This window comes from Opisthorchis viverrini (assembly GCF_000715545.1).
Source record: "Opisthorchis viverrini unplaced genomic scaffold opera_v5_531, whole genome shotgun sequence".
Taxonomy (NCBI): Eukaryota; Metazoa; Platyhelminthes; class Trematoda; order Opisthorchiida; family Opisthorchiidae; genus Opisthorchis; species Opisthorchis viverrini.
In genome coordinates this window covers 157,758-184,589 of record NW_008752194.1, presented here as the reverse complement: position 1 = coordinate 184,589, position 26,832 = coordinate 157,758, and the positions used below count along the sequence as shown (strand labels likewise).

The window sequence follows — 26,832 nt, the reverse complement described above, 5'->3', positions numbered from 1 at the left end:
AGATTGCCTAACCATGAATGAAATGCTACACAATGTCACTAATCCTCACAGCCCTGCTGATTGCAATTTCGTCTACTTCTGGTAGCTTCAGCGCAATCGACCAAAGCGCACCATTGGTGGTGGTAAATAATCGACCTGAAGGACGATGTGTTGGCAGATTTGCACCTGTACTGGCCATCTTGAAGAATGGAAGTAAGGTGCTCGAGAGTATCCCGGATTTACCCGAGCCCCTACCGGCTTGTCGAATGGCTTGCTTGCTTCATTATGCTTGTTGGGGTTTTGCACCGAAAACGGAAGAAAATCAGACCAACGTGTGTGAACTATACCCGAAGGGAGCAATTGAGGTGCGTCACCAGTTTTCAAACCCGAGCAGTTTTACATCACCCTTATTAAACACAGTGTACCCGTTCTCTTGGCCGATTTTCAAAAGTTTTTAGTGAAGTAGATGGGACAAGCTAATAAATAGTACCTGCAGACAGCGATCGCTCATCGGTGTGTTGCACACATATCTTCTAGTGCAAATGACCAGATGACCCGTCCATTGCGGACGGCCAGAGTTCAAATTCGACCACTGATATCTCCAAAGTAGCCCGTCAACCATTGTCTCGACATTTGTGCACACATGTTTCATGCGTAAAAGGTGTAAAAAGATACCTTAATCATTGCACCCATTACATAAAGATTGTAAAAGTGTAGTATTTCCTGAGTGGTGGCCTTATTTTCATGTTTCCGTGGTTCATCAGTTGCCAATGGAGATAAAGATGAATGCAAATGCCGGTCAGTGAGTGGTATTCACTGTTTCTGTAAGACATTATCATACAAAGACGTTTACTTCTGGGTTTTTGGTCTGTTGACAGACTTTAGATCCAGCTGTGTGGCCTGGACACGTCACATGCTCCAGATAGAAGGATTAAGGCACCTGTGGTCTTCTCATGAGCAAATACCGTGGCGTAAAACGGGTGGACTGCAACTGTTTTCGCTTTTGACCAAAAATCATAAGTTAGGAAGCATACTAGCGACATGGGAGACCGTGTTTTGCTCAAGTAGCTGCACTCTGGCTGTCTTACACCACGGTGGTACACCACAGGTTGCACAGAGTTCACACCTACCAGGGGTGTTGTCTGGCTGAAGAACCCTTTGGTGCTTAGACGCCATGCCACCCGAAGGAAGCACAGGGGCTCAGATGCTGCCAGGTTGCCCAAATCTTGACTGGGACAGTTGTGATACAGAAACCGGGTTTGAAACGCGGACGTTTCGGTCAGCAGCTTTGCGCTTCGACCACTGAGCCGTCTTGGGCTCTACTACGGTTAATGATATTTATATGTCAAGAAAACAACAACATTCAGTTCAAAGCGGATGATTTTTCAGTTCGAGATCATCCACATACCATTGATTGCGGTATCTGGGAGAAGATTTACCCTGGCGTTCGCAAAGCATTGGGATTGTGGCTGCTTTCTTTAGGAACTTTTAGAAAGAACTTTATCTTGAGAGAGGAAGAAATGGTCGGTTTATAGCCATGTTCATATATACATATATATATATACCCTTCCTTTATGAAATATACTGCGATATCTCGAATATCGTGCCAAGTGAATCATGAGGCGGCCTGTGTGCAGCACATTCAGCTGGAGAACNATAATTTCAGTTCGTCTGTGTGGGAAGCTGCATAAGTTCTAGTGGACTGGTAGAGGACGAAATCACTTCCCGAATCGGAAAGGGCAGAGCAGCGTTTGCCACACTGACATTTGTGGCGCTGATGTAATATTAGCTTGACTGTCAAGGGTGGGGTGTACAATCCCGCGGTCGAATCTGTCCTACTGTATGGATCAGGGAAGTGCCTGCGTGCGGAACATCTTCGGCGACTCTATTCTTGGTTATTGGCACCTCAGAAGCGTTGCGTAAGTCCGGTGGGAACATGAGATCAGTAATGCTTAAGTACCGCAGATGGTTTTCTGGAAACTTCACTCGACAGACTAACTGGTCACACCTGGCAGATCACGCTGGTTGAGCCACGTACTTCGTATGCCCAAACTGTGCTTACTTCGCAGAGTCCATGTGTTCGATGGAGACTTCCCATGGGCGGTCAGTCCATGACTTAGAGGCGAAGCACGACAGCCCTCAACAACCGAATCAATCCAGTCGATAACTGCCGTATTTCCGATTGTGGGTTAGCGCGACGAGTCACACTAATGGGTAATGAACCTGATTGAATTGGCCGTCACGCAGTCAATGAAGATCTAGCATCGGAATTGTGAACCTCACTGCATGGCGGTTACTTTCTGCCATACTGGGGAAATAGGCCTATTCTTCGTCAGTTCACAGATTGGGTATGACCTCCAACGAGTGGCTCTCATTCCTTTATTCTCTTTATCCTCGGTGAACGATGCTGTGGTAGCTGCAATCCCTGCACCTCGGAGCACGTTTTTGATTTCAACAACAGAACTGAATCAAACATAAGACAGCAGGGCGAGATCGTAGCTTCCTAAGAGCTTCCATATGATTATGTTTCTGTTTCCAAGCGACGGGTTTTATAAGCACTGTACTAGGTCGGGAAAAGGGCTTCGTGCTGGCAAAGCATTAACAAGGTAGTTCAACCGAATACTTAAGAATGAGCCCTGTTTCAAAACATGAACCTCTATGATTGTCATCATTTGTAGAGGGCCATTATTATGAGACACATTATCTAATTCCCAGTTGATATAATGCAACAACTGACGACTGTGGCGATAAGGCTCGACAATACTGGCTACTGCTTAAACGATGAGTAGTATAACGGTAAGTCCCCTAGATTCTGAGTCCGACATTCAACCGTTCAGATGACCTCTCAAGCGAGAATGACTATAGATGTGGTTTCTACAGATTCAACAACTATCTACAACCAGCCAAAAACTTTTCATCACGTTTCCCACATGCGTGACACTACCAGGCTTGGAGGTTCTGATAAGCGAGTAAATCAATCGACATGACCAGGACATTTTTTTCGCGAACATAAAAATACAATTTATATAAATGGGGAGCAGAAACAATATTGAACCGGCATTGGTAGGCTGATTGCTGCAGTGCGAATGCAGCAATGCAGAACCATCGGGTCAAATGTCAGATTGCAATCCTGCATCATCAATAGCCAGACATCTGCGAGATACCGGTCGTTTGGCTGACCCGGTCAGCCCCGTCCGAATCCTACTGCACAAAAAAGCCTCAAGGTTTTAGCGATAAGCGAAGCATTGCTGAACAAATCACATCACCCCAGACTATATGTAAAGACATTGAAGCAAAACGATCTGGTTGATCCAACATGTATAAGGTGAATTGCAGAAGTGAGCCAATCAGTGCATTTAGCATTGTTTCTACTCCTCATTTGCGTGAGATACGTGTTTTGCCTCTGCGATGGAGAGGGTAAAAGAAATGCCCAGTTGAAGCAAACGATCTGGTTGATCCAACATTTATAAGGTGAATTGCAGAAATGAGCCAATCAGTGCATTTAGCATTGTTTCTACTCCTCATTTGCGTGAGATACGTGTTTTGCCTCCGCGATGGAGAGGGTAAAAGAAATGCCAACATATTACAGCATATTTCTTCTGTCAGATCTATTGAGATGGACAGTGGGGACGTAACCAGCACATTTACTGGGTTGTCGTTTGAGCCGTCGGAAAAACCAATCCCATTGCTCAAGCCTGAACCACTTTGCCCGTTCAGACGTGATAGTTTAGGTGCACCGAGGCTGCACTGGTGGACTAGTGGCAATAAACTCGCCTCGCACATCTGATTTCCGGAGTTCGAGCTCCATAACTTCCGAGGAAGCAAAACTCAGGTCCAGTGCTTCCTCCTTTGGGTGTGCATCTGCCCTAGGACAAGGAGAGGACCGTCTGAGCGTGAGTGAATTGAATGTGAAATGATAAATGTTTCTCTTTCTATGCTTTCCTTCAGGAAAGTCCAAGCGGACAGCTTGCCTATCAGTGGAAGTGCGACGAGAATAGTCCAGCTTGCATTTCAGTCAACAAATCACGATGTACGGGCTACTGGGTTCGAGAAACCAAACTTTCATTGACCATAGAAATACTTCAAAAGTGGAACGTGACACACAACCTAACTCCGGATGCCGGTCAAGCACGGAAGGATCAGTGTCCTCCAATAATGCAAACAGGTGTGGGTTCATTCGAGTGCAGAAATTTGTGTCAGGAGAACCGTCATTGTACCACAGCCATCTATTTCGACTCCAGTGGACCATTTACTGTGGTGATTCCCAGGGGATGCATTCTTCAAGATGTCAATCAGCCATACCCAGAGTATAAAGAGTAAGCGAATGAAATATATTCATAGATAGATTATGGTTTCACCAAACCAGTAAACTCCTCTCGGGTCACTTTCGAGCAGGTCAACATTCTAGGCACCTCCACAATATGTAGATGAGGCGCTTAAGCAGTTTAACCAAAAGCTGTGTATTCAAATTTATGAGGTGAAAAAAGTGTATTATTCTCATTAATCAGTCCAGGTCAGTCCTACAAATAGGATATTTTTGTCAAATTAAACTCGAAGTAAATTTCTTCCTTATTTTGTCAACAAGGCAAAAACCGGAAGTAACAAAGATACTTCCTGAAAACGCTATGAACAACTGGATTTGATTGCTTCCAGAGTGATCGTTGGTTTTCAGAATGCTGTAATGGTGTAACGGTGATACTACTGACAGGGAGGCATGTGAGTAGTATGTTTGCTTCTTGTAAATTCACTTTGCGTCTCTTGAAAAGGGAGATCTGTTGCGGAATTTGTGGATTCGCTTTGTAGCATTTGCTTGGATTTGAGTATTGAATGATTTGAGTCAATGAATATCCAGGAAAGTTCAAGAAGACGCGTTCAAGGGAAGATGGATGTTCAGTTTGTGTAAATAAGATGCAAATGAGAGTTTTGCTTCCCTGTCCAATAGTCTATAACTGGTCAATTGGCATTTTCTAATAAGTGACTCCGCAGCGAAGGCATTCTTCCTTTCAATGGCAGTTTCGTTACCACTTAATGTGCTTTACCTATCTTTCATCCATTTTGTTGTAGGTGTTATTGATCTGATGTAAGGGCTGGGTTTTTGGCCAAACTTATTCGAAAATTGTAAACGGTAATCGCAACTGTTTGAGCCGAACGAAGATATCTTCCCTCGTCATGTCTGTGACTCAGTTTTGGCGACTCGTTTCCTTAAAACGTAATGATAAGGGGTAAGGTTTGTCACACTCATTTGCCCATGATACATCTGAAGTTTAACTGATTGACAAAATATCGGATGCTTATGTGGCCAATGACTGCAGATCGTCCTCGATGACGGTAGAGAATCAATAAGAGCTTAAGTGTTCGTCTTACTGAACAATTATATCTTCATAGCAGAAAAGCCTGTAATATTGAGTATTTTTACAAGACCATGAAAATTCAACGGGAACTCGACTCTTGAAAAGCCGCTCACCACAATCCCTACGGTGGTCAATTTTTAGCGTACTTCTTAATTCGCTGTACCTTAGTGGTCATTATAGAGTATGTCGTACCGAAGTGACTGAACTAATTACCGTTTGTCACGCGTAGCAAGTACGTCATTCGTGGAATGGAAGACGAATTATTCTGCAATCAAACGATGCCCCGGCAACCTCAAAACCTACAAATCTAATATTATCGGGCCAGGTTAGGTGGTATCATATTTGCCCTTGGCGCAAATGTACGGTGGTCATCGCATAACCTGCACCACAAAAATCATCTAAATCAAAAGGATTTTGTCAACGATTGACACTCGAAACACAAAAACTACAACGGCGTCAAAGCAATTTGGGTCCGATGAATCAATGGAGACGAATTTCCGTGTTAAAAAACTGTCTCATCCATATTGGGCTCATCAGTAGTACGCATCTCATGAACCACCAGGAAGAGTAGAACTTGCAACTTCCAAACTAAAACCGTTCGACCACGAACGACTAATCACCCATACTTGGAATATTGATCCAGAAAGCGGTATAGAGTCTTGTATGAAATTTCGGCTATGAAAAGTTCCGGCTAAGCACTGAATGGCCACTCAAATTTCAAAAATAAACCTTAATGGCCATTGCCGTTTAGTGACCCGTCGGCTCGAGGTTCAACTATTTCAGCTTTCTAGCAGAAAGGCGGTGAGTGTCGTGCTCTGTACACCTCTCTTCCGGATTTTTAACCAAAGAACAGTAAGCTCATGCATCACTGTTAGAAACAACGTGTGTAGCGTTTTCGACCCTTTACTTGCTGGGTAAAGCACCTGTTGAAACTTCGAACTCTCTATATCGCCTACTGGAAAAGTGGAACGACCCACGACAATAGTCATGGGTTTTTCTTCCGGGAAATCGTCATCCGCGTAGCCCGTCAAAACCGGATCACGTGACGAGGAGCGTATGGTCGAAGCATGACGGAGCTATATCTTGCATACGTGAGCTAACCATTCATGCACATATATTAAGTTGTGAGGTCACTAATCTGAAGGTTGCAAGTCTCTCCCCTGGGATCTATGAGACGTACAGTGCTATACATAAATGTAACCAATTCTCGGCTTTTTCTCACAGGTTGACTTCACTTATGAGGAAAAAACTTGCATGACCACGTGATGTGGATTGGCTTATTTCCGACTGGTCACGTGAAGGGGACACAGTTATCTGATGCAGCGACTTATCCAATCATGAGCAAATGTGACACATTTGACTGATCGATGGGTGACCGAACCGAAATGAACTGTGTTTATTCACAAGCTTGGGAACTAATGCAGGAACTCGTAATCGGCTAGCATCAGTTTGACTAATAAATACGCATCCCAGGTCATAAATAGATGTACAATGAACAGCTATGAATCCACCAGACAAATCCATAATTCGATCAGTGCCGGATAGAGTTGATAAGAAAGCTTTGCTGACACCAAGAATAACCGAAAAGACTGCGGGATTTGAGGCGACAGAAACCAGGAAATTATTGCAACTTTGCGTTATGGCAGACGCCTGAGCATCGTCGACGCTGGCCACATCAAACCGACTTCTCCCCTTCCTTACTATATTCTATGACTACCGGTTAAAACACTTCAGTTCATGGAATAAACCACATTTTCATGTTCATTGTCGCTTCTTTCTCGACTTACCTCAGTGAACAATCAGTGCAGTTACCTCCTAGTCCACTGCCAGACCTGAGTCGCAAACTTCGACAAACCCTTCGAGCAATGCCAGTATCTTGGTTCAGCACTTATCCACCTTTCTACGTTTACTGGGTTTGTTGCGAGAACTGGTGGACGCAGGTTAATTTTCAAGGGTACGAAAAGAGCGAAGAGCTTCGCTGGTGTACTCCGCAACAACGGATGACAAAAAACAGAAACAAAGCGGTACACCTGGAACCAGATTCATTAGCCAGCTGGATATACAAATGTGCCTGGAGAGGAATCTGGAGGCTAAATAAGGACGCTAGTTCAAAAGTTTTCCCTCAGTTGGATTCGTACTTGAACAGCGTCGTACCTCGTGAAAGCCTCGTGAATGAAAGTAAGCAATTGTACTTTCATAAAGATTGATGCGCTTTTGCGGAAGTAAACCTCAATTGAAATTATTTTCCATAGTCCGGCAAACACGCGTTAAATTTACAACTGGGTAGAGATTGTATTCATAAATATTCACTCAAGACGTCTGCACAGTGATCCAATATGATCTACGTTTCACTATTCTTATTATTTCGCCAGGTGAGGAATCGTGTTCTAACTGATTTCGCATCCTATAACCACTAGTCCTCCTCAAATAAATGCGACATTTACCTTTGGTAGATGTAAGCCTGTTGATCAAAGCCTGTTCTTATCAGTGGTCCTTATTAAGACAGCTGTGATGCCCATATAGTAAGCACATACATCAGATATATGTATTCTTCTTTACGCGAAAATACCTTATGGGTGCTAAAAACTCTTTCGGACGGAGTTTTTTAAACCTGTAAGACGATCCGATGAAGAGAAGGTATCCTCGAACTTCTGCACCAGTGTAGCAAACATTCACTCGTGTGCTACTGGTCAAAATGTTTGTCGCTCCCTTCTTGATACGCACCAGACGTGTGTCGCACAACACGCTTAAACCCTTCGCTGAAAACTGGATGCAACCGAGTTCCTTCGGACAGCGTACATACTGCACCATAGCTCACATTCATGCACTCAAACAATCAATCGATTGCCTCAAACAATGTCGCAGTACGCCTCTACATTACTTCGCTGGAGTGTAAATCCGTCACGTGAGCTCAGATTTAACCGCAGATAACTGGATACTGTATGGTAATCTGGGGCGAACTACAATACTGGGCGTGAAGACAGCATTACTCGATCCTACGAGAAATGATGGGGGCTAGATACACTGTGGCTAATACTGTAGTTCTTCCGACTCAGGAAGCCTCAAAAACTCTTATAAAGTACCTGTCATCTGATATTCCCATGTCTTTGGCACCTAATTTGCATTCCACAGAAACTTATGCGACAATATTTTCAACCATATCAACCTGCCATCCGTTGGGGTGAATGGAACCGAGCACAACCACTTCGCTATGCGTATTTCGGCATACATATCACCATCCATCATCCAATCCTCAGATTTTGGATCGAAGGTTTCAAGAACCGTCGAAAGACAACTTCACAGAATAATTTTGTAGCATAAAAAACAAAATGTGAAAAGTAGGCACTATCAAATTATGGAAGAGAAATTCTGTTGACATTTTCTGGCAGTTAGATCTTGGGACCTCTGAAAATCTAGCTTCGTAGGAGTAACTAATCCAAGTTCCTGGTAGTTTATCTTGCTTTTCCAGTTTAATCCATGCGGCCTTAATGGGATGGAGAGCAGGCGCANCTGGAGGCTAAATAAGGACGCTAGTTCAAAAGTCTTCCCTCAGTTGGATTCGTACTTGAACAGCGTCGTACCTCGTGAAAGCCTCGTCAATGAAAGTAAGCAATTGTAGTTTCGCAAAGACTGATGCACTTTTGCGGAAATAAACTTCAATTGAAATTACTTCCCATGGTCCGGCAAACACACGCGCTAAATTTACGATTGGGTAGAGATTGTATTCATAAATATTCACTCAAGACGTCTGCACAGTGACCCAATATGATCTACGTTTCACTATTCTTATTATTTCGCCAGGTGAGGAATCGTGTTCTAACTGATTTCGCATCCTATAACCACTAGTCCTCCTCAAATAAATGCGACATTTACCTTTGGTAGATGTAAGCCTGTTGATCAAAGCCTGTTCTTATCAGTGGTCCTTATTAAGACAGCTGTGATGCCCATATAGTAAGCACATACATCAGATATATGTATTCTTCTTTACGCGAAAATACCTTATGGGTGCTAAAAACTCTTTCGGACGGAGTTTTTTAAACCTGTAAGACGATCCGATGAAGAGAAGGTATCCTCGAACTTCTGCACCAGTGTAGCAAACATTCACTCTTGGGCTACTGGTCAAAATGTTTGTCGCTCCCTTCTTGATACGCACCAGACGCACCACCACACGCTTAAACCCCTCGCTGAAAATGGATGCAACTGTCGCTCCCTTCTTGATACGCACCAGACGTGTGTCGCACAACACGCTTAAACCCTTCGCTGAAAACTGGATGCAACCGAGTTCCTTCGGACAGCGTACATACTGCACCATAGCTCACATTCATGCACGTCAATCAATCAATCGATTGCCTCAAACAATGTCGCAGTACGCCTCTACATTACTTCGCTGGAGTGTAAATCCGTCACGTGAGCTCAGATTTAACCGCAGATAACTGGATACTGTATGGTAATCTGGGGCGAACTACAATACTGGGCGTGAAGACAGCATTACTCGATCCTACGAGAAATGATGGGGGCTAGATACACTGTGGCTAGCCTTGTAGTTCTTCCGACTCAGGAAGCCTCAAAAACTCTTATAAAGTACCTGTCATCTGATATTCCCATGTCTTTGGCACCTAATTTGCATTCCACAGAAACTTATGCGACAATATTTTCAACCATATCAACCTGCCATCCGTTGGGGTGAATGGAACCGAGCACAACCACTTCGCTATGCGTATTTCGGCATACATATCACCATCCATCATCCAATCCTCAGATTTTGGATCGAAGGTTTCAAGAACCGTCGAAAGACAACTTCACAGAATAATTTTGTAGCATAAAAAACAAAATGTGAAAAGTAGGCACTATCAAATTATGGAAGAGAAATTCTGTTGACATTTTCTGGCAGTTAGATCTTGGGACCTCTGAAAATCTAGCTTCGTAGGAGTAACTAATCCAAGTTCCTGGTAGTTTATCTTGCTTTTCCAGTTTAATCCATGCGGCCTTAATGGGATGGAGAGCAGGCGCATAAGTAGTTCAGTGCAAGACCCTCACAAAACGGGACAGAATTTAACCCCTGGAAGGGTGGCTCCTGTCGGTTTTCCTAATATAGCTAAGTTGTTCGTTTCTGAAGCCATCGATTAAAACTGATTTCTCCTGCAAGGGCGACCCAGCTATCGCGCCTCCGTGTGTCTTGTCCGGTTACATTATATTTAATAATCGTGATATTGCTAGGCCTCTCACCTTTCGTAGGACTAGATTCAATTTAACAGAGGAACTTTTGGATCCAAGTGTCTTTATTGATAAAACCACCCATGTACCACATCTGGAGATTTAATAATCAATCTGAAGGGAACCTCAGGGATATCTGAATCCATTTTGGCAAGTCGGAGGTCCATTATATCATTCAATGCATTGTGTGTACCAACTGTTGCGAAAGTACTCGTTCATTAGCTCGAAGTTCAGAGTTGCTGCCGCTTCTCGTACGACTGACCGTTGAGTAGGGGTAACCCAAAAACGATTACTACCAAGCAATAGTGTTTTCCATGTCGACACTCTCATAGTTGTTAAGTCCAGTCCGAAAGCCCCTTTCAGTAGTATCTTGATAACCGTGGTTTGTTTGAGTGGGCGATTTCTTAAAGTTCCCTTAATATCTAGAATAAGGAACTCCCTCGTCAGTAATGGTCCAAACTTGCCTTAACTGATAGCGAAGCCACGGATCACGTTTTCCAAGTGCGGAGAATTATAGCAACGGCTAGATGTGGATGCCTGTATGAGAAATTGCATTGATAAGCTTATAACCAGTCAATGATCCTAGGCAAGAAACACGCTCAGAACCGATCTTCTGTCTTCAAGGATTGTTCATTACTGAATTATCGTGCGGTCGTGGACGTCTGTCATGTTTATAAAGGCTCTTATTTAGGAAGTAGAACCCAGCAAATATGAACACGATGATGGTGAGAGGTGGCCACAACTTTCTCCTGTTCAACGTCGTTATTTCGCTACAGTTTGAGTTAATTTGCCCATGATTTTGAGTTTTTAAAATGTAACGATGTAGTGCAGAATGACAGTACGTTCGGAACATTGACAGAACATTTTAACTAAATGATAACATATCAGTTAGACGCATCAGATCCGGTATCCTGTATCCTGGGATACCGTAACATATCAAAACTATTATGAGCAACAGTCTTAATAACATATGAATAAGATACAAGTTATTTTGTGGCTTGCTGAACGGTGGTTCAACTCTGTATCGGTCCCTTGGCTTCTGCTCTGGTACATCAAAAGGCACGGTAACTCCACACACCCCTTTATGGAGACAAAGGAAAATTATTACAACTGTATTTATAGGGTAGTCACTGAGTGTCCCTCAAGGTCGTGCCAGAATCTCCGTGAGGGGATGAGAAGCGTCGAGTCAAAGATGGTCGACTCGGATTAGCCGGCATTCTGACCAATCAGGCATGCCTCTGTTTGGTCCGTATCCTGCACCTGACACGTCCGTCCAAATGATGTGATGTTCGGTCATTAGGGAAGACCGAACAAGTTAACACTTTCTAGAAATACACTCATTTGCTGAAAACTCTTCGACAGCCCTTTTTGGGCTCAGATTCGCTCTTCTTGGGGCTCGTCAGGTAGACGCAGTCCCCGAGTTTCCATCGACCTTATGTTCTCGGAAACAGTCCAATTTGGGTTCAAGTACAACATAAGGCTGACGGAAACTCCGGGATTGCGTCTACCTGATGAGCCCCAAGAAGGACGAAACCGGTCGTGGGCTGTCGAAGAGTTTTCAGCAAGCTTGTGGGTAGTTTCCCTCATGAAAGTTAACACTTTCTATACTCGATGAACAAACCAAATTCAATCGTGGAATTCAACGACAGGGAGCAGCAGAGTTTAGCAGTTTAGCAACGCCGACACAAGGTGTGAAATTTTTGGTCTCTGCCGCTTGAAGAGTTCTGGTACCAAGTTGGCACCTTGTTTTTGTGATAAATTATTCCGTTGGAAAACGGCGGTGTGGATGTGTATACATGTGAGAGTCTAGAATGGCTAACTGAGTTCCGAAATTAACTGTAAAATGGACTTGCGCATTCAGTAACTAGAAGGAAGAGAATCGCTTACAAGTAATTCCTTCGATGCTTTAATACTTTTATATTGTTCAAAATTACTTCGAAGCTGTACCTCAGAGTGCAGCGTACTCTCGCTTCCATAACGTGCCTAGGTAGGTTTTAAAAGCCTTTCTTTTGGCCTTCTCAAAAAACTATACCTGGTTTCCGAACCATCAGAGCACGGCATGAAAATGCACACACATTCGTTTTTCAGAGGACTTTGGTGTACGTCTAAGAATCACTTTGTTGCAACACCCAGCTGAATCCAATGGTGATGTACTCAAAAATAAATCGTGATCTCTGTCGTCCATGAAACTGCTGATAAGAATGTGACACATATATTCGGACACTGAAATACCCGTTTTCGCAAACAGCTAGGGAATGGAATGTATAAAGAAGATGACATAGAAGTCTATACTGCTTAGGGTGTCACGGCCCGAATTCCGTTTCTGCTAGCGAGACTGTTACAATGGCCAAGCTGTAGTCTTAATCTCCGTGGACTATGACGGCGCAACAAGTGTATGGAGTACAGTCATCTATCTTACCAGAAATGAGTTCCTGAATGCTGTGGAAGGGAATTGAAGAGGTGTTGGGTCAAATGCTGTGATCATTCGGTACCTGAAGAATGAGTGAGGCTATGTCTTGTCTGAGTGAAGGCTAATTACATCCACCCCTGGCCAAACGATTAAAGAGTCAACCACTGGCTGGAAGGTTGTGGATTCGTACTTTTCTGATTTGCATGGGATGCGCACTACTAATAATCCTAGTAAGGATGAAATAGCTGTACAGTGCTTTAGGGTTGTTCAGCATAAATGTGCTTCACTGAAAGAATAAAAGCTCTACGGACTGTATCGTCTATACACCTACTTAGAGTGGTAGGCAAACGTTTCGAAAGTAGCCAAAAACATTACCAACATTTTCCTGTCCAGAAGAGTCCCGGACGTGGCCCTGGAATTTGGCAGCCACTTTTTATTTTTTGCAAGTCATTTAATCAAGTTGATGTTCTCGTTAACTTTGATGTGGGTTTCGGAGTAGATATCAAAACTGCCGACGGAAAATTGCATAATCCCATCTTCATTTACTAGCCCCACGCTGTCGACCAGTTTGTTTGACCGAAAAGTCCAACAAAAAATCGGTTGTAACCGGAACTATTCTAGCTGCTTTGAAATTTTCACTTGCACAATGTCTTCAATAAGCTAGAAAAATCCCACAACTAGCGTCTATTCTTATTTTGGCAAACTCTTCAGTGCAGTCCAGTTTGTAATGGTGGTTCTCTTCAGCAGTTTGTCGAAGCGCTTGAGCCATTTCATCGTGACATTCATAGCTGGCGTTAGCTGAAGATTTTCAGTTATCGTGCTGCGAGATACACACACACTAGCTTGTATGTATCATCTATTTCTACAGCCAAGGTCGTTATTGTCGCTCAGTTTTATTCCCAGGATCCTCTCAACTGCCCCGAAGAATGTATAAGTAACCTCTGTTGTCTGCGACCTATCTACATTGTCAAACTTTGGAAGTGCATTCTTTTTGGGGCGACGGATGGTCCTTCTGTGTGCACCAAACAGGTGAGTCATTTTGAATGTTTTATCAAATCCGACGACATAGGTTTGTGCCTCCAAAGTAATGCCTACATGCTAATTTAGCGGTTGGGTTTTCTTACAACCAATGACCATTTGTTGTATTCGTCAAACGATAGTCCGTCATGTCTTTGTTGAGAGTGCGCGAAGCATTTTACAGCTATTTTATTCTTGTTGGGAATCAACAGTACGCATCTGACGAATCTTCAGAGAGATTCGAACCCACGACCTTCCTGCTAGTAGGTACTCACTCAAACGCTTGTCCACAAGCGGCCTAGTGTATCACACTCATACACATTGATTTACCTGGAACCTATGTGCTGATTAGGCGAAGGTCAAATGGAAAATAGACCGTTAGTAGCAGAAACATGCACCACTCATCACTCATGCACTGTAGTACTCATGAAAGCCGCGCCTAGGCGTCAAGCATTGGTAGCAATTAGATATACAGATAGTTGAGAGTATGGCTGCGATTGGACGTAGGCTGTAATATCACTGGAGCACCTGGTCCAGACAGGACAATTAGTTTACCCTCGGCCAAAGCCTAACCACAAAGCAGTGGTGTTTGGCGCAAGACCGTCGGAGCAGTCGACACAAGTTCTGAACCTTCTCCCTTCACAGCTCTAACCACTGTCCAACCATGTGTGAAACTCTGCGAGTGTTGCAAGTACACTATTCATAATAGCACAGACCTTCAAGCCGCAGTAAGGTCCGGTAATGCCCGAAAGCAGATGTTGCTGACAGTGACCCCTCATCTCAACAAATGAAAAGAATCTTTCACGTAGCAATAACCAGATGAGCATCCAACCCTCCATGTAAAATTGCAACCCTATGAACACACCTTGGCAACCTATGTACGGTGAATTTGATGAACTGGCTTCTGTTTCGGGGTTTTCCGGTTACCTTAAAGTAGGCCGCCCTCCCCCCCACACACACACAATGTAGGCAGTGCCACATGCGGTTCCAATAGCTGAACTTCTCATACGCGGTGTAAACCCGAAGTAATGATACCAGAGGGAGAACAAGAAGGCGACACGTTTAAAGCCCTCAGTGGGCCAACCTTTTGGTCCATAGTTTTCACAGTCACATGACTCGAAATGTATCAATCCACTGTTCATATTTTATGTAACGCGTAATTTATAGCATAGTCCTCCGTTTGTGTCCTCAACCAGCCTGTTCTCCCGAACCCAAATTAAAATAAACACCTTAGACCTTCGTTCCGTGTAACCTGTTTTTAAGCTTTCCTGTGGTACTATTTTGTCGTCAGTATTTCGGGCTGGTAGGAAGAGATTATAATCCATTGGTCGAGTTCTCTAACAACTGGCATAAATACTTACAGCCAGTCAGTGATTGGCTGATTTTATCGCTTCTGGGTGCTCTGTGACAAAGTACACATTCTGTATTAGTCAACCCGCTTCAGTACTATGCATAAGTTCGAAAGTGTCCACTTGCGTTTAATAAACAGCAGTTTGACCTACATCCCGCTACCTTATTGATGGGCCACAAACCCATCAGGAGTGACATTCTTCTGACTATTTGTCTGTTCTCTATTCTTTTTTTCACTGTGGTGGTTTGTGTTCATTGGTTTGATTTCAACCGCTTATGGCCGAACGTTTGAGAGTTCAAACTTGCAACCGGGAGGTCGCTGGTTCGAGATTCTGAAGTTTCGTCGGATCCGCACTGCTGATGATTCCCAATAAGGATGAAACACCTGTACAGTGCTTCTCGGCTTTTCAGCATAGACTGGAGTCACATACAGGACGAATGATACACCTACAGTTTGATTTCATATAAGTATAGTCCGTCACCAAAAGCTCACCTTCTGTATGCAAATAGAAGTTTTGAAATGACTTGGAAACAACTGTCCAGAAGCCTCTTTAGGAAAAGTCAGTTTGCCTGGAAACATCACAAACGGCAGATCCAGCTAGGTTCCAGGCGAGTCTCTTGAAAAACCAAATTAGTTTGTAAATTAGTGTATTTCGCTAACTTCTTGCAATTTGGTTTCGAGTTGAACTTAAGGTTGACAGAAAGTCGGGAACGGCACCTACCTGATCAGCCGAAACCGGTTAGTGGGTTCTCGACGAATTTTCAGCAACCTTATGAGTAGTGCACTACGAATAAACATNACATGTATCGCGATAGCTCGAATATCGTAGCGACTGAAACGTGAGGCGGCCTGGTGCAGCACACTCACTTGCCTGGGAACATCACAAACGAGAGATTCAGCTGGGCTTTAGGTGAGTCTCTCGAAAAACCAAATTAGTTAGCAAATGAGTGTATTTCGCTAAGAGTCAGTTTTGTACACAAAAATGTTGAAAAAAGGCTTCCAAATGAGGGCTAAATCTCATATGTGAAACGACCAACTACAATTCGAAACAGATGGGTACTGTTCATCTATACTGGCAAACCTGTTGTACAATGCCCTTCCTCTTGTTTCAATTTCACGGAAGTACAAACGATTGTCTGAAATAAGTTGCATTGTGAAACCAGGCACTACAATCGATTTTACTTGGTAAGGGTCAAAAGCCATAATCGTCTTTCCTTTCCTCTTATCGACGTTTGAAATTAGTATCGTGGGGAATACGAATGGGGAGATCTGGTTCCACTCGATTCGCTCCAGTTACCGAACCACACCGTTTTGGTATGGGACTACAGTTGTTGTCAGCTGCCATCGGTGGACACGAGGCCTAATCAATTCCAAAATACATCCCCGGAAGGTCAGTCAAGATCTACACCGCCGGATTTGTACACACCTTGCCAATGTAGCAATGAAAACGGAAATGCGAAGGTTTTCTTACAAACAGAAAATGAGCTACAATGTGACAGATCACGTCTGGAAGGGACCACCCCTATTCCACTCATGAAGAATGTATATCCACCCTCTGCATTTGTGCTGGATCGGACAAGAGATATTGTTTTCAAGACGGATGAAGCGTAGGTCACGCCATTTTCCTGTCGGTTGTGTTATTTTTGGTCTTTGTTTAGGGTGGCCTCAGTTCGGAGGGAGTTCGCACTACATGCAGCACTTCCATAATGAAAGTATTCCATTGAGAAAGGGTTACATTTGTTGCTGCGAATGATGGAGAAAACGCTCTAAAACATGAGTTCTCTTTGAAATCTCTTTTCTGCTGGACGTGCTGTCTGTTCTTCCACTTTCTGATATGAACAAACTTTTATTTTATTGATCTTCCTCAACAAGTTAAATCTAGAACACGATTCCGTACGGAAAGGGAACGGCAATTTTCCGCAGGATACTCATCTTTATAAACTGACAGTCTGTTCCATTCCACCTAAGGGTTTTAGAAAACCGGGACCATAGATTCCAATCAGGTAAAGAATGCTTGGAACGATTGAGTAGTCATCGTTTTCGAAAAAAGTTTGGTGACAGTCGGTAGGTTTATTGTTGGGAAACGTTTTGCTGTTGACACAAAATCTTCGTCGGGCCAAGTGACTGGGTTCCAAGGTTGGTCGAGATTTAATACGACGGAAGGAAAACCAATCAGCTAAGTCAAGCTCAATGTCTGTTGAATGTCGGCCGAGGGATTTTTGTGTGCTAGGGTGGTTGAACAAGTGTTGGGTCGATGGGAAAACCTACATGTGTTTGGGTCCAGCCTAGGGTCTAGTTCCTCTAGTTCGGTTGATGGTCCCTCTTGAACGTCGTTTGAACCTTCTGTCCGTCTGTGTGGAATGAGCTAGTGCTAAGATAGTTGTGTAAGAGGGATGCTATGGCCTTTGGTCGAGTTGGGATTTCCACCTCCACCTTCCAGTTTTTGCTAGTAGTGCTACGTGGATTGACAACCACACAGTCGCGTGTCAACTCGGCTTATCTAAGACCTCTTTCCATACGCTCGCCAGTTCCACACCCTCGATTTTATCCACGCTGTGATGCTTAGTGATTTCCACCGCCTCGGCTATCAGCCGTTGTGGTGTGAATCGCAGTCCCCGTCTTAAGACTTCCACATTCTCCAGATCTATTCTATGTCCCTTGTCTAAGGCACGTACCGCCATCGCTGAGTCTTTGACCAGCGTCTGGTATTCTTTTTCCTTGGTGGTTTGTTAATCCTTCTTTTGTGCTCACCAATTCTGGTGTGCAATTCCCTGGTAGTTTGTCCTGTATAAACCTTAGCACAATCGTTGCAGTTAATTTTGTACATACAGTCCCTAGTCCTTTCAGCCGGCAGGGGATATTTCAATTGCACCAAAACTGAGAGTAGCGTTCTTCCCTTCTGAAAAGCTACTCGAATGTCGGCTAAGTTCAACAATCTTCGAATAACCTCCGATGTTCCTGCTTTATATGGAATGACTGCTGTGCCAATCCATTCCTTACTGGGAGTAGATGGAGCGAGCAATATCTTAGTTGACGCTTGAACAAACTTATTGGGTATCCTTTTTCTTGAAATCTGTTGGCAATCTCGATTTGAGCGTTCGGTCGAACTGGGTCTAGATGCTGGAGCCAATATCTTAGTTGACGCTTGAACAAACTTATTGGGTATCCTTTTTCTTGAAATCTGTTGGCAATCTCGATTTGAGCTGCCGTTCGGTCGATATCTTCTGTGAACAGCGCCCTGACACACGTAGGTTCTTCCATCGACCCAACACTTGTTCAGCCACCCTAACACACAAAGAATCCCTTGGCCGACATTCAACAGACATTTAGCTTGATTTAGCTGATTGGTTTTCCTTCCGTCGTATTAAATCTCGACCAACCTTGGAACCTGGTCACTTGGCCTGACGAAGCTTTTGTGTCAACAGCGAAACGTTGCCCAGCAATAAATCTACCGATTGTTACCAAACTTTTTCGAAAACCAGAAGGTCCGCTTTTCTAATGAGGACCACCGTACATCCTGCCGCCAGTTTCCACCAAAAGTATTGTGGCGGCGAATGTTTCATTTGAGTGTGAATGAAAAGAGCAACTTTCTTTGCAGGGACTCGAGGTTGAGGATAAAAGCTAAGCGACATGCAACCGATCTATGTACATTAATTGGATGAGCCCGTTCAGGACAAGACTCGTTCTGGATTGTTTTTTTTTTGAAAGATCACATCCCGTATTCGCAAATGGTATTTCTAATCCAATTGTCATGGCCTTACTGCTTATTAGTACCTTTACTACGGTCGTTCAACTGATTGCCCTTAAGTAGTCAAATTTGCTTGCAAAATTCAGCATAGTAATTCGGCGGAGTAAATAAAACATTATATACTGCTGTTGGTATGAGAACGCTTTAAAGTTCTAATGGAGATTTCGTTCTGTAAGTGAAACCAATTTGTGATGACTTTTGGGCTGGCAACAGAGAGGTTATGGATTTCAAATAACCTCATGTTTTGTGGAATACAGAACGCTGTGGATTCCTAATAGGGATAAAACTGATCTGGAAGGGTTCTCTGCTTTTCAGCATACATTGACCTCACGTACGCAAGTTTCATTCTCGACCTCTCTGAGTTCCAGTTTGTGACCTGTATTGATCTGATTCCAAAAAGGTTTCTTTCCTCACGTTTTATCAATCCGACATTCAGCTCTCTTTGAGTATTTCGGTTAAGATGTTGGTCCTTTGAACGTAGTGATGCATTAATTGGGTCTTGTTCAATGCATCGGTTGATTAAATCAACTGCGGCGTACCATGCTTCTAGAGATTCTCTTCTGTGTCTCCGTATGCCAACAGCTTGACTTTTTTTCAGATTAAATTTGTGGCCTTGGTCTTTGTATATAGATAAAACAAGGATAGCGGGTCATGTCTCCTAGCAATGTTGTGTTCTTTCATTGGTGTGCATAATTCCCCTTCCCAGTTTGTCCAACGTAGAGCTTGTCGCAAATGTTTCAAACCGAATGCCACTTTATGGAAATTGATCGCAAAACCGAAAGACAACCAAGAAAAAACTAAGAGGAGCAAAATGCAATAGACAAGGGTATCCTCGATGCGCGCCTTGTTGTGCGACAATTCACATGCAGTTGATGTGAGATGTACATTGGCAGGACATACAGCAAGTTATGCAAACACGTCCCGGAACATGTACCTTGTTGTTTGAGCCAGGTGATCAACCAATGGCCTGCAAGCAGAGATTCGGGAACCTGTCTCATCGATCACTAAATACGTTCCATCTACTTTAAACAAATCGACCCTTTATACATCGTAATGTAAACTCGAAATTTTTAGCCTTCAGTGGGCCATATTGATTGATCAATACCAACCCAAGTTGTAAAAGCAAGGGCCATCAGCTTGTTTTTGACCTAAGAAACGAACCCGATTTATTTACGATGAGAGCGGATCCTCTGCACCGTTTTACTTCTATTCATTCCTAGTTATCATGTCATAATTGGTGGTTTTTGGTACTCCGGCTGAAACGGAGTGTCGACGTTCCGCAATCTTTTTTCCTCAGTGTTTTATTCAAATAGACAGGAACTTCGGCGAGTATTTTCAGTATGACGTTTAACCTATTCACAATCTATGTAACCGCTGCGCTTGCAGTTGGCTGTCAACCAAAACGGGTTTCCCGGACTGTGTCAGTATGCACGTTGAGAACTGCATGGTCCGGCAACGAACAATGGATCGCGGAGCGAAGCTTATTCAAGCTGCTTTCGTTCACAGACTCTCATCTGTGCTGGTTTAGCCTGTCTCAACTTCGAGTCGCCTGATTTATAAATCACGAAAGAAAGGATCAAAACGTTTAAAGTAGAAATGAAGTGAACTAAGTTCGAGGGTCAGGATATTCACATTTTTGTCTAACACTTTTGAAAGGAGATTTTCAAAAGCGATTTTTTCCTCTTGACCATAATAATTCTTGTTAGTCGGTTAGTTAGTTTAAACTCTTCGTTTTTATTCTCTTCTGTACTTTACTATCAAGATTACAATCTTTACGTTAGTAGAAACACAGAACTTACTGAACTTTTGATTGAAATCTGAGATTTCTCGCAATAGGAGTTCAAGACAGTTTAGGTTCTTAAACACGGAACCTTAATAGTAGTTGCGTCAACGTAACCAGGTTGTGCCCAAATGTTTGGTTGATATGTCTGTGTTCTCGTAGCATATCGTGTTCTTTCAACCGATGACTCCCTGTTTGAAGGGCTGAAAGTTCTATCAAACGCACCAGCAGTAAAATTAATCTTCGATGTTTTTCTCAGAAGAGTTCCAGACAGTTCTATCCACCAACCCTCTTCCGTAAGTTTTTCGTTTCTCCCTTACCCCACCCACCTCTGCAACGGCATCTCTGGTTATCCAACACTTCCTTCCACAATTGCGTTTACGATGAAATAGCCCATAAACTTTCGATCTCGTTCATAAGTCGCACAGTGAGTTTTATTCAACCGATAAATGCCTAACGCAATCACCGCTGTACTTATCCACCTTTCCCTCTGTCATAGGATGACATCACAATCAGGAACAAGTATCCCCTTGGAAAAGTATTACCAAAAAGGCGAATACATCGGACGGACGTGGCTTCCTGTGATCACTCCCTTCTACATCGGAATGGTGTTGTGGGGAGGGCCGATAAGCCAGCTGCACAACTGTTCCGTTTTGAATTGCAGAGTTCATGTTGACTACGACTTTGGACTCAGTGAGGATGACGTCGACATACAGAGTTCTCCAGAAACAAATAGAATACCCCTAACTCCCGAAGAAGACTCGATCGAGATTGTAAACCCGGACCAATGGTATCAGCCAACGTGTACCAAACAAAAAGAATACGACCGGTTCAATTTAACTACCCCCATTCCGTTTGTTGTTTTGCACGATACAGCTCCGGGGTATTCGTATGCATACGTTCCAAGGGGACGGTGTTTCACCCGGACAACATGTGAGCATATTCTCCGATCTATTTCGCTCTACTACATGTCAATAGGTGATTTGGGGACTCCATTTAACTACATAATCAGCCATGATGGGACAATCTATCAGGGCCGAGGTGCGGAATTTGTGGGAGCTCACACACTTGGTTTCAATGACGTATCGTTTGGCATCGCATTCATCGGATGGTACCCATTCAGTGTACCTTCTTCCAAAGCGATTCAAGCATTTTGGCGTTTAATCAAATGGCTACAAACAATCGGACGATTATCGAAAAAATTCTACCTGTACGGTCATCGGGACTTACGCTCAGGTGAGAGTCCTGGATTGGCTTTGAGCCACCTATTACACACCTGGCCTGGAACAGCCGAAAGAGACGAATATGACAAGGCGAACGAACTGTGCAGAAATCCATCTGGAATACCAGAAAAAACGTTAGAATTCCTCATCACTGGGCTCGTTGCCGGTTTGATTGTGGCAGCTGTTATAGTTTTCCTCAACCTCTATCACAAAAGGAAGCAGAACATTGTGATGCATACAGAAGACTGCCAGCGGCTATCCGAAGTCTGCCGCCGATTGGAAACTTTACATGTTTTGTACATAACTGGCGAAAAACCAAAGGGCAGTGAAATCACAGAACTGTATTGCGATTCTAGTGTCTACGACACTGACAAACAACACGTTTTATCCAATTCACAATCATATGGCTCTTTTGAGACCGTCCGTTCAACCAACTTGTTTGACTGTGATGAACCATCTGTATATGAACATGCTGGAAGGAAAGAAAACTTAGACATCAATGCCCCACGGTCACATGACAAACTGTTCGGTCGTCCGCTGTGCGTCATCGATCCACGGCAATGGCCCGAAGAGTACTGCATCCCAGTCAAAGCTAGTCTCATTTTCGTCATAGCACGTGACCTACAGAGGCCAGAACTAAGCAGACAGATGGACCAGTTAACTATTTTCTGCCAAACATGGAAAGAAATTCTGATCAAACACAACATTCTGCCTCGACTGTTCTCAGCAAGTTTGCATGCACTTGTTGAGCAGTTGGGTTTAAGTCGTTCAGCGCCGTCCGTACACCTTACCCTTCTCATTAAATTGCCCACTTACGTTCTTCTGGCCTATTCCAAAACAACCATGGAAAAAGAAAGTGAATTTTTCACCACTGTATTGTCCGACACCTCTGCAGTAACCACATTAAACTCCGCTCCAACACACTGTCTTATTGGTTCGAGCAACCTGTGTCAAAAATGTGAGTTGTGTCGCCCACTTGCTCCCTTCCGCTTGAATTCAACACAGAAACCAAGCACACACGACTTTGTGCAGATTGAAGAATGGGCTTCATTCAATCAAAAACAAAGGGTTCACACAAAGCTGTTAGAACCTTACGAAGGTGGAGTGGCTGAGTTCCACGACTATCGGGCAGTTCGACACAGCGAGTGCTTGAGAGAAATCAGGAGGAAACCTCGTGCAACATGAAGACATATTTATCACTTTCGGGTAAAATGTCCGAAAATTTGTTGGTTCACCACAACGCTTTATCTCTTTACTCATGTGTCTCGCGGATTTTTTTACTCAAATGTAATGTCATCGCCATTGGCTGGCTTAAAAATTTGATGCTTGCCTCATTTCTGAAAAGAAAGCAAGTCGCTTCCTGATTGTTTGCTTATAGTCTTGAGGGAATCAAACCCAAATAGCCTTCTTTGCTGTGATCTTTTACAAGCAAGCCAAATAATTTAGTAATGATTTCATAAATAGATGGCAGCAATCATGAATTGCTACTAAATAGTCTTCTGAAAAATTCAGCTTAACTACTCCGTTTTCGTACGTTCATTTCAACGTAATCTGCTAGCAAGCGACTTGTGATCAGATCCCCACCGTCTCAACCCAGCAAGCAAAAGATAGCAATTTTCTTAGACCAACCATGTGAACAACGTCAGAAGTTGGTTGACAAACTTGGAAGAGCATTCATTCTTTTGAACCAAATAAGTCACTGGCCATAATGTGCTCAAAATTGTATGGCACTCAGAAAGCAGCATTACAGACACGGAGTTGGGAGTTCAATTTTCACTAGATGGTTTAAGGAAACATTGTCGCCCCTACCCGTCTTTTGGTCATATTGATGCTTATATGGTTAAGCCCTCTAAAAAAACTCATGTTACTCGGATCAAACGGCCTAATCAGTTATGATTCATAAGAAACAGACCACGTTGTAATCAACGCTCGGATTTCCCAAGTTGACATGGCTTGATCAATTCACTACACCTCCGTTGTAGCACATTTTCTCTCTTCACCACTAGCTTAGACGGATGTGAACGTGACGTCAGCCATCTCACTTAGTTTTAAACATAAATTTCAAGTGTCCTGGATGGCATCGAAGTACCTAATAATAGGCTCATCCCAGGTGGTTGGTTATTCCACTTAAATCCATGGCTACTCATATAAAATTAAGTAACTTAACTGTTGTGACAAATTCGGAGGGATGCGCGAGCTTTCATGAAAACGCCAATATCGTACCAAATGAAACGACACATTGTTCTCGAAAAAGTTTGGTGACAATCGGTAGATTTATTTCTGGGCAACGTTTCGCTTTTGACACAAAAGCTTCGTCAGGCCAAGCGACTAGGTTCCGAGGTTGATCGAGATTTAAGGCGGAAGGAGAACCAATCAGCTAAGTCAAGCTGAGGGCCGAGGGATTTTTAGTGTGTTAGAGTGGTTCAACAAGTGTTGGGTCAGTGGGGGAACCTACATGTGTTTGGGTCCTGCCTAGGGTCTAGTTCTTCTGGTTCGGTTCATTTGATGGTTCCTCTTGAACTTCGTTTGAACCTTCTGTTAGTCTGCGTGGGGGAGCTAGTGCTAAGAAAGTTGTGTAGGAGGGATGCTGTGACCTTTGGTCGGTTGGGGTTTCCACCCCTCCCCTTGGGATTCACTACAGCCCCTCGTCAATACCAGCTTAATTTGTAAATTACCGTATTTTCCAAGCTGCATGCCACATGCTATTCAAGTAGAAATGATCAAGTATGGTCAAGTGGAAGAACTTCCAACAACCTTACAAGTAGTGTACAATGTCAAGTAAAGCAAAAATAGTTTTGCGGATGATTCACAAAATACCAAATGTAGTGCTGTTTGTTGTTGGACAGCAAAGAATTCATGAGATAGCGCGTCTCGTTCAAGTGTTTTGGCAACGGCTGTGTAGAAAAGTAACGGTCAAACTGACCGAGTTATCCGGTCTGTGTCAATCGGTCTGGAGTTACCTCGTAAATGACTGGCCTCAATATGATGCTAAAATTATGACTACCCTACCATGTATACTGACGATAAAAATGCTCGCCAAATTGTTGTACCACGCAATAACCGCCTTCATAGTTGCCCACCACATTGTTTACACCACTCGGTTCAGGAAGCAGCAATTTTCCGTGCAAATGATGAGTCACAAGGTTCAGCAAATTACAACAGCATTCAATTTACTTTACTGGATATTTTCATGACGGTTTCGTAGGGGGATCCGACACTAGCTATGTTTCCGAGATATTCGCTGTCAAAGATGTCTCTGAGAGCCGTAAACCAGGAAGAAAAGTACTCCCCAGGACAGGACCCGATAACTAGGTCCTGCTACGCTAGAAAGTGCACAGTAGCCCTCCATATCAGTGATGACCCTAAGAGAGTCACCTCCAAAAAAAGCCAAATGCTGTCTCGTCCAATAAAGCCCTCGATGAAGGCATCTTACCGTTCAATCACTTTTGTAAACGTCCGTGAGATTACGATTGAAACACTTAAAATCCCCCAGACTATCCGATCGGCGCTTATCCGTGCTAGAACAAAATAACGGGTGGTTTTTGTTGTTTCCTTGACAATGCGGCGCATTTGAGCTGATTCAATATCACGGCAGGGTCGTTCGTCTAACTTACCAAATCAAGTCGTGAAAAGAACACACAGGATTAATAAAAATCGTATAAACTCTCGAATTGTCTGAAATATTGATAAAAAGCAAACTGAATGAATGGGAATAGAACAATCTCAGTGTTTCTTTTCCAAAAAAATGCAGATGCTGTGAAATTTCAGGGCGTGGATCAGTGTAAGTGGATTGGTGTAGAGGAGGAGGAGGAGCTCCACGACGGCTCCTCGTCCAAAGCGGTTTCCAGTTTATTGTATACAGATGGATCGTCACTGACAATCACCTCCTCGTCTTCGGCTGGATTGGAGTAAGGGCAAATGGTACGCGCAACAATGCAACTCATCCACATAGGTGGATTACCTGAGGCCCCATTTGTTTGGAACGAGGCCAAAGAGCCATGTACACACATACGATCGCCTTTGGTCATATTGCGCACGGTAAGGAAGAGATTGTCATCAAAAACGTGAACTCTGTAATTTTCGAGGGGAAAAAAGACGGGATTAGTCCTGAGTGTGGGCAGGACTGCAGCATCACCAATCAGTGAGCAATACCGTCGGGTAACTCAGAAAGACTGGTCTTTGTCTTTTTTTACTATTCCTCCCGGTTCGTCGCTTAAGACTTACTGAAAAGGTACATTCGCTAGCCCCTTGGATGTCCTAACGTTTTTTCCCAGTAACGCTAACCGAACTTGAAGAGGACCCAACATCACCGTACCAGTGCTGAGTCATCATCAGCTGTAGGAATCGCGTACCTGTCGTACAGTTTCGTTCACCAATGATTTGGGAAAATGGGGGAGGTAGCTACGCAGTGGAGGAAGAAACTGATATAATTGATGCATAGATACACGATTGTCAGTAGACTTTTAAGTGGGGAGGTTGGGAAGGAAGCTATGCATTGAAGGCAATAGCTTGAATGCAACAGCGCCATTGAGAGCGCGACTGGGACATGTCTGACAATGTCACTAAACATAGATGTGACCCGTCTCGGAGTCCCCCAGTTCTGAGTACTAAGCTAACCGAAATATAAAATACAACAACGAGTACTCACATGCTAGTAGTAGTAAGCGGTCAAAGACCGTGCTAATACATATAACATCATATAGCATATCTAGTTTTCGTGACCTGATGACATGATAGTATGATTCCCCCAAAAAATAGT

The 26,832-nt window shown here is 43.5% G+C and overlaps 1 protein-coding gene across 1 annotated transcript; it reads left to right on the top strand.

The window, feature by feature from the left end:
• T265_15478 (hypothetical protein) lies at window positions 1–23,516 on the top strand (the record flags this gene model as incomplete). The annotated part of the gene is made up of 6 exons (XM_009178309.1): window positions 1–344; window positions 3,928–4,295; window positions 7,123–7,508; window positions 13,823–13,983; window positions 16,565–16,929; window positions 21,350–23,516. The coding sequence occupies 6 exons, from the start codon at window positions 18–20 to the stop codon at window positions 23,256–23,258; spliced, it is 3,516 nt and encodes a 1,171-aa protein (XP_009176573.1).
• Between the last annotated feature and the right edge of the window lie 3,316 nt (window positions 23,517–26,832).